Here is a 7,095-nt window from a genome sequence, read left to right as displayed (position 1 = left end):
CTATATCACATTGGTAGATGTGCAGGTGAATGAGCCCCTGATGGCGTGGCTGATGTGCTTAGGTCCTATGATGGTGTTACGTGAATAAATATGTGGACAGAGCTGGCATCGGGCTTTGTTGCAAGGCTAGGTTCCTGGGTTAGTGTTTTTGTTGTGTGGTGCCTGGTTGCTGGTGAGTATTTGCTTCAGGTTGGGGGGCTGTCTGTAAGCGAGGACTGGCCTGTCCCCCAAGATCTGTGAGAGTGATGGGTCATCCTTCAGGATAGGTTGTAAATCTTTGATGATGCACTGGAGAGGTTTTAGTTGGGGGCTGAAGGTGACGGCTAGTGGCGTTCTGTTATTTTTTTTGTTGGGCCTGTCCTGTAGTAGGTGACTTCTGGGAACTCTTCTGGCTCTGTCAATCTGTTTTTTTCACTTCAGCAGGTGGGTATTGTAGTTTTAAGAACGCTTGATAGAGATCTTGTAGGTGTTTGTCTCTGTCTGAGAGGTTGGAGCAAATGCAGTTGTATCGTAGAGCTTGGCTGTAGACAATGGATCATGTGGTATGTCCTGGATGGAAGCTGGAGGCATGTAGGTAGGCATAGCGGTCAGTAGGTTTTCGGTACAGGGTGGTGTTTATGTGACCATTGCTTATTAGCACAGAAGTGTCCAGGAAGTGGATCTCTTGTGTGGACTGGTCCAGGCTGAGGTCGATGGTGGGATGGAAATTGTTGAAATCATGGTGGAATTCCTCAAGGGCTTCTTTTCCATGGGTCCAGATGATGGAGTCATTGTGGAGAGTTCTCTGAAATCATCCACTCAATGTGCAGCAGCTGTCAAAGAAGTGAACAGAGTGTTGGGAATCATCAAGAAAGGGCTAGATGATAAGACAGAAAATCTCATATCGTCTCTATGTAAATCCATGGTACGCCCACACCTTGAATACTGCGTACAGATGTGGTCGCCCCATCTCAAAAAAGATATTTTGGAATTGGAAAAGGTTCAGAGAAGGGCAACAAAAATGATAAGGGGTCTGGAATGGCTTTCAAATGAGGAGAGATTAATAAGACTGGGACTTTTCAGCTTGGAAATGAGACGACTAAGGGGGGATATGATTGAGGTCTATAAAATCACGACGGATGTAGAGAAAGTAAATGAGGAAGTGTTATTTACTCCTTCTCGTAACACGAGAACTAGGGGTCACCCAATGAAATGAATAGGCAGCAGGTTTAAAACAAACAAAAGAAAGTATTTCTTAACACAACACACAGTCAACCTGTGGAACTCCTTGCCACAGGATGTTGTGAAGGTCAAGACTGTAACAGGGTTCAATAAAGAGCTAGATAAGTTCATGGAGGATGGGTCCATCAATGGCTATTAGCCAGGCTGGGCAGGGATGGTGTCCCTAGCCTCTGTTTGCCAGAAGCTGGGAATGGGTGACAGGGGATGGATCACTTGATGATTCCCTGTTCTGTTCATTCACTCTGGGGCACCTGGCATTGGCCACTGTCATCAGAAAGGATACTGGGCTAGATGGACCTTTGGTCTGACCCAGTATAGCCGTTCTTATGTTCCCCAATAGGGGGTACCGGCCCCAGGGCAGGGACTGGCTGGCTCAGGGGGCAGGGAATGGGGCATGGGGCCTTTCTCCTCTAGGGGGCACTGACCCCAGGGCAGGGGACTGACTGACTGGGGGAGGGGGCTGGCAGGGGCTGGATCCCTTGCCAGAGATTAGATACTGACTTTGTTGTGAAATGCCACTTACAACCCTCCCCCTCCCCTCTGCTGTGCGAAAGCTAGTGTGGGGGACGGGACGGGGTGGTGGCGGCTGTGGGATCGGGGGAATGGCTCAGGGCAATTCCAGGTCCCTGCTAGGGGGGCGGGGGGTCTCTAGACACGTGTCCGCCCCTCTCCCCTGCCAAATTCTCATTGCAGAGTCATATCCTGGGCCTGACCTCTAGCTTGGGGAGGGGAGTGGGGTTAGGACAGTGGAGGGGGGGTGTGGCTGGGAGCCAGGACACTTCTGGCTCCCTTGCTGTATGGTGTTAGGCAAATCCCTGCCTCAGTTTCCCCTTGTGGAGAATGGGGACGTTATACTGAACCATGTCCCTGCTTGGTGATGGCGATGGTGGGGATAAATTTGCCTTTTGTGGGAAGACACACCCTAGGAAGCCAGACCTGAGCATGGGGTCCTGAGGCGGGGGGTGTCTCTCAAAACCCCTCCCTTTTCTGGGGCCTCTTTCCCTCCACAGCTCTCAGAACCCCCCAGGGACTATTCTGTGCACCCGCAAACTCCTGTTTAAGCCCACCCCACACCTCTCTCCCTGGCTCTGTCTGTTGATTCCCTCTTAGACAAGGGAAGGGGCGGGATACTGGGGTAGATGGGCCCATGGACCAGATTCAGGGGGGCAGGATACCAGGGCAGATGGGCCTGTGTGACTGATCCAGGGGGGCAGGGATGGGGTGGGATATCGGGATAGATGACCCCGTGGATCTAATCCAGGGGGCACGGAGGGGGCAGGACACTGCGGTAGATGGGCCCAGAGGACTGATCCAGGGGGGCAGCGATGGGGCGGGATACCGGGGTAGATGGGCCCATGGGTCTGGCAGGCAGGATACCGGGATAGATGGGGCTGATCCGGGAGAGCGGGGCACCGTGCCCCATGTCACACCCCTGCCCTGGCCACCTGCCATCCCCCCCCAGAGCCCCACGACCCCCCTCTCCTCAACCCTGCCCCTCCATCTCTCTCTCCCCCGCCCCCTCCAGGCTGGGCAGGACCCCGGGGCCGCCCCGAGCCGCCGTCTCCCGCTAACCGCCCCGCGCCCGCCGAGGCACCGAGCCGGGGCGGGGGGGGCCTCCCGGGCCATGGGGCCGGAGCCCCTGCGGGAGGAGGAGGAGGAGGACGGGGGGCCCCCCCGCCGCAGCCGCTTCGTGAGGAAGGACGGGCACTGCAATGTGGAGTTCGTCAACCTGGGGGAGAGGAGCCAGCGGTACCTGGGCGACCTGTTCACCACCTGCGTGGACGCCCGCTGGCACTGGCTGGCCCTGCTCTTCTCCCTGGCCTTCGTGCTCTCCTGGCTGCTCTTCGGCCTGGCCTTCTGGCTGGTGGCCGCCCTGCACGGCGACCTGGGCCCCGCGCCCGCCCCGCGCCCGCCCTGCTTCACCCAGGTCACCGGCCTGCTGGGCGCCTTCCTGCTCTCGCTGGAAACCCAGACCTCCATTGGCTACGGCTCGCGCAGCGTGACCGAGGCGTGCCCGGCGGCCGTGCTGGCCGTGGGGCTGCAGTGCGTGGCCGGCTGCCTGCTGGACGCCTTCCTGCTGGGGGCCATCGTGGCCAAGGTGGCCAGGCCCAAGAAGCGCAACCAGACGCTGCTGTTCAGCCGCTGCGCCGTGGTGGCCCTGCGGGACGGCGAGCTCTGCCTCATGTGGCGCGTGGCCAACCTGCGCCACAGCCACCTGGTGGAGGCCCACGTCCGCGCCCAGCTGCTGCAGGTGGGGGCCGGCGGGCGCGGGGGGGGGCGAGGGCTCGGGGAGGGGAGTGGGGCCTAGTGGTTAGAGCCGGGGGGGGGGCTGGGAGCCGGGACTCCTGGGTTCTCTCCCCAGCTCTGGGAGGGGAGTGGGGTCTAGTGGTTGGAGCGGGAGGGGGCTGGGAGCCAGGACTCCTGGGTTCTCTCCCCAGCTCTGGGAGGGGAGTGGGGTCTAGTGGTTAGAGCAGGAGGGGGCTGGGAGCCAGGACACCAGGGTTCTCTCCCCAGCTCTGAGAGGGGAGTGGGGTCTAGTGGTTGGAGCGGGAGGGGGCTGGGAGCCAGGACTCCTGGGTTCTCTCCCCGGCTCTGAGAGCGGAGTGGGGTCTAGTGGTTGGAGTGGTAGGGGGCTGGGAGCCAGGACTCCTGGGTTCTCTCCCCGGCTCTGGGAGAGGAGTGGGGTCAGGGGGCCGAAGCGGGCAGGGATACGGCTCCAGTGGCCGAGGACGGGGAGCTGACAGGGTGGGGGGTGGGTCTCCCCGCTTCCGTCCCATCACTAACCCCCCCGCCCCGTCGCCACCCCGCAGCCCCGCGTGACCCCCGAGGGCGAGTTCCTGCCCCTGGACCAGCGGGACGTGGACGTGGGCTTCGACAGCGGCACCGACCGCCTCTTCCTGGTCTCGCCCCTCACCGTGGTGCACCGGATCGACGACACCAGCCCCTTCTACGGGCTGGGGCCGGCCCAGCTGGCCCGGGCCGACTTCGAGCTGGTGGCCATCCTGGAAGGCATGGTGGAGGCCACAGCCATGACCACGCAGTGCCGCACCTCCTACCTGCCCGGCGAGCTGCTCTGGGGCCACTGCTTCGCCCCCGTCCTGGCCCGTTGCCACCGCGGGCGCTACCAGGTCGACTTCCACCACTTCCACCGCACCTACCCGGTGCCCGGCACCCCCCGCTGCAGCGCCCGGGAGCTGGGGCAGCAGAGCCCCGGCCCCGCCGGCGCCCCCCGCGCCTCCTTCTGCTACGTCAACGAGCTGGCCCTGCGCGAGCAGCAGCCGGAGGAGGAGGAGGAGGAGGACGGGGCCACGGGCGGCCACAGGGCCACGGAGATGTGATGGGACGGCCCCTGCGGGGAAGGGGGCTCATTGGGCGCCGCTCCGTGGGGCTGGATGGGGAGGGGTTGGGGGTTAGTTCCTGGGGGGGAGGCGAGGTTGGGGTTGGGGGTCAGTTCCTGGGGGGGAGGCGAGGTTGGGGGAGTCAGTTTCTGGGTGTTGGAAGGGCTGGGGGGCAGTTCCCTTGGGGGTTGGAGGTTGGCTCCTGGGTGCTATTGGGGGTCAGTTCTTGGTGGGGGGCTGGGAGGCAGTTCCTGGGGGGCTGGGTGTCAGGGGGGTTCAGTTCTTGGGGGGGTGGGGAGGCAGTTCCCGGGGTTGGTTGTTGGGGGGTCCATTCCTAGGGGGCTGGGTGTTGGGGGGCAGTTTCTCGGGGCTGGGTTTTGGGAAGGTCCTGGGGGCCTGGTTGTTGGGCGGGAGGTTGTTCCTGGTGAGCTGGGTTTTGGGGGAGTCAGTTCCTTGGGGTGTGGGAGGGGTCAGTTCCCGGGTGGTGTTTGTTGGGGGGGGGTCCGTTCCTGGGGGGCTGGAGGGGCAGACGTTGGGGGCTGGTTGTTGGGGCTGGGATGGAAGGAGCAGCCCCAGCTTGACTGGGCAGATCCTGACTCCGCCTGTCTGTCCATCCACCTGTCTGTCCCCCCACATGGCCCCAAAGCGACAACTGGTGACACAGAAATAAAGAGGATTTGGAGAGGGAAATTGGCTCCGTCTGATTATTGGGTGGTGAACGGGGTTTGGTGGGTGTCACTGCCCCCCCCGGACCCTCCCCACCCCGTCAGCTAATGCTGCCCCCCGGGGACCCCTCCATCCCATCAGCCAATGCTACCCCCCAGGGACTCCCCAAACCCTGTCATCCAACGCTGCCCCCCTGCATTCCCCTGTCAGCCAACGCTGCCCCCACAGGGTCCCTCCCACGCCATCAGCCAACGCTGCCCCCCCGGAAGCCCCACCCCAGGGACCCCCACTCTCCCCAGCCCTGCAGCGGGCGGGCGGGGGCTGTTCAGGTGGTTCCTGGCCAGGACTCAGATGCCCAAAATAACCAGCAGCAGAACCCATTTACTAGAAATAGAGATTCCCGGCGGGGGGGGGGGGCGGGTGATGGAAAGTTTGGAGAGAGTTGAGGGATGGAGGAGGGATGACAGACAGGATGGAGGGGGGATGGAGAGATGATAGAGGGATGGACGGAGGGATGGAGGGATGATAGAGGGATGATAAAGGGAGGGAGGGAGGAATGATAGAGGGATAATGGACAGAGGGATGGAGGGATGATGGAGGGATGACAGAGGGATGGAGGGATGATGGATGGAGAGAGGTTTGATAGAGGGATGGAGGGAGGGACGCAGGGATGATGGAGAGAGGGAGAGAGGGAAGGAGGGATGATGGAGGGATGCAGGGAGGGCTGATGGAGGGTTTCAGGGAAGCTGGAGGAGGTCTGGGAGCTCAGCTAAAGCTGACAGAGTTTCAATCACTAATCCCGGCCCCCGAGCCGGGGAGAGTGCGCCCTATTAACACCGCCCAGCCTGGCTCCTTCCACCACCCCCCCGCCGTCCCCCCAGCCCGGGCCAATCCCCCTCCCCCAGCCTGGGCTATCCATGGGGCAGGGTGTGGGGACCTCGGTGCTCAGCACCCACTCCAGCCCCTGCCCGGCGCTGCCGCGGGCATCTCTCTCACACCTTGTCCGGGCGATAAGGGGCAGGCCCAAAATAACCCCTCGAGTGCCCCTAATCTTGGGTCATGGGATGGGGGGAGGGGCGGCGCTGTCTGATCGGGCCCACCCCGCAACAAGGGGTGACCCCGGGGAAAGGGGCCCGGTCCAAATCCAGCCCTCCCCCCTCCTGAGCCCGAGGGCAGGAGATCAGAGATGGGGATTAGTGTGTGTGTGTGGGGGGGTGACACGGCCAGCTGTTCCCCCAGCCCCCCCCAGCCCCAGCTGCTAATTCCATCCCTGGGCATCCAGCCTGGTCCTTCCCTCGTCATCAGGGACACAGGGCTTGGCAGGGCGATGGGGGCACAGGCTGCCAGCCAGATGCTGCCAGCTGCCCCTGCCAGTGCCCTTCACTCCCGACCCACAGCCCCCCGCTAGGCCCCCCCAGCTCTGCCGGTGCCCCTCAATCCCACCCACAGCCCCCCGCTAGGCCACCTCTCCAGCTCTGCCGGAGCCCATCACTGCCGACCCCCAGCCCCCCGCTAGTCCCACCCCCCCAGCCCTGGAGGTGCCCCTCACTCCCGATCCACAGCCCCCCTCTAGGCCAGCCCTTCCCCACCCCAAAGCTCTGCCAGTGGTCCTCCCCGCCCCCCCCCCCCCAGCCCCGAGTCATTTCAGACCCCTGGGAGCTCTGCCTCCCCCCACAAAATAGCCATTTCTCAGAATAGCCCAGGGACAGACAGCTGCAGCTGGGGGGGGTTCACCCCCATTTTCCCAGCCCAGGGGGTAGACGGGGCCCCTGGATCTAAGCTAGGTTCCCGGCTGGTCCCCTTGGAGCCCGCAGAGACCCCCGCAAGTGAGATCAGATCGCCCCCTGGTGGCCTCACGGGCACATGGCAG

The 7,095-nt window shown here is 62.7% G+C and overlaps 1 protein-coding gene across 1 annotated transcript; it reads left to right on the top strand.

Annotated features, from left to right (window-relative positions):
• Positions 1–2,749: 2,749 nt before the first annotated feature.
• On the top strand, positions 2,750–4,559 carry KCNJ14 (potassium inwardly rectifying channel subfamily J member 14). Its single transcript, XM_073321298.1, has 2 exons — positions 2,750–3,472; positions 4,032–4,559. The coding sequence occupies exons 1-2, from the start codon at positions 2,846–2,848 to the stop codon at positions 4,557–4,559; spliced, it is 1,155 nt and encodes a 384-aa protein (XP_073177399.1). The 5' UTR covers positions 2,750–2,845.
• The last annotated feature ends 2,536 nt before the right edge of the window (positions 4,560–7,095 follow it).

Source organism: Lepidochelys kempii, chromosome 23, assembly GCF_965140265.1.
Source record: "Lepidochelys kempii isolate rLepKem1 chromosome 23, rLepKem1.hap2, whole genome shotgun sequence".
NCBI classification, from domain to species: domain Eukaryota; kingdom Metazoa; phylum Chordata; order Testudines; family Cheloniidae; genus Lepidochelys; species Lepidochelys kempii.
This window is presented reverse-complemented; position numbering and strand designations above follow the sequence as displayed.

Excerpts from the sequence above, each read along its gene's own strand:
- KCNJ14 (XM_073321298.1), top strand. The coding sequence starts at position 2,846 with ATGGGGCCGGAGCCCCTGCGGGAGGAGGAGGAGGAGGACGGGGGGCCC. Across the intron at positions 3,473-4,031 it reads TCCGCGCCCAGCTGCTGCAG|CCCCGCGTGACCCCCGAGGG; the intron begins GTGGGGGCCGGC and ends GCCACCCCGCAG.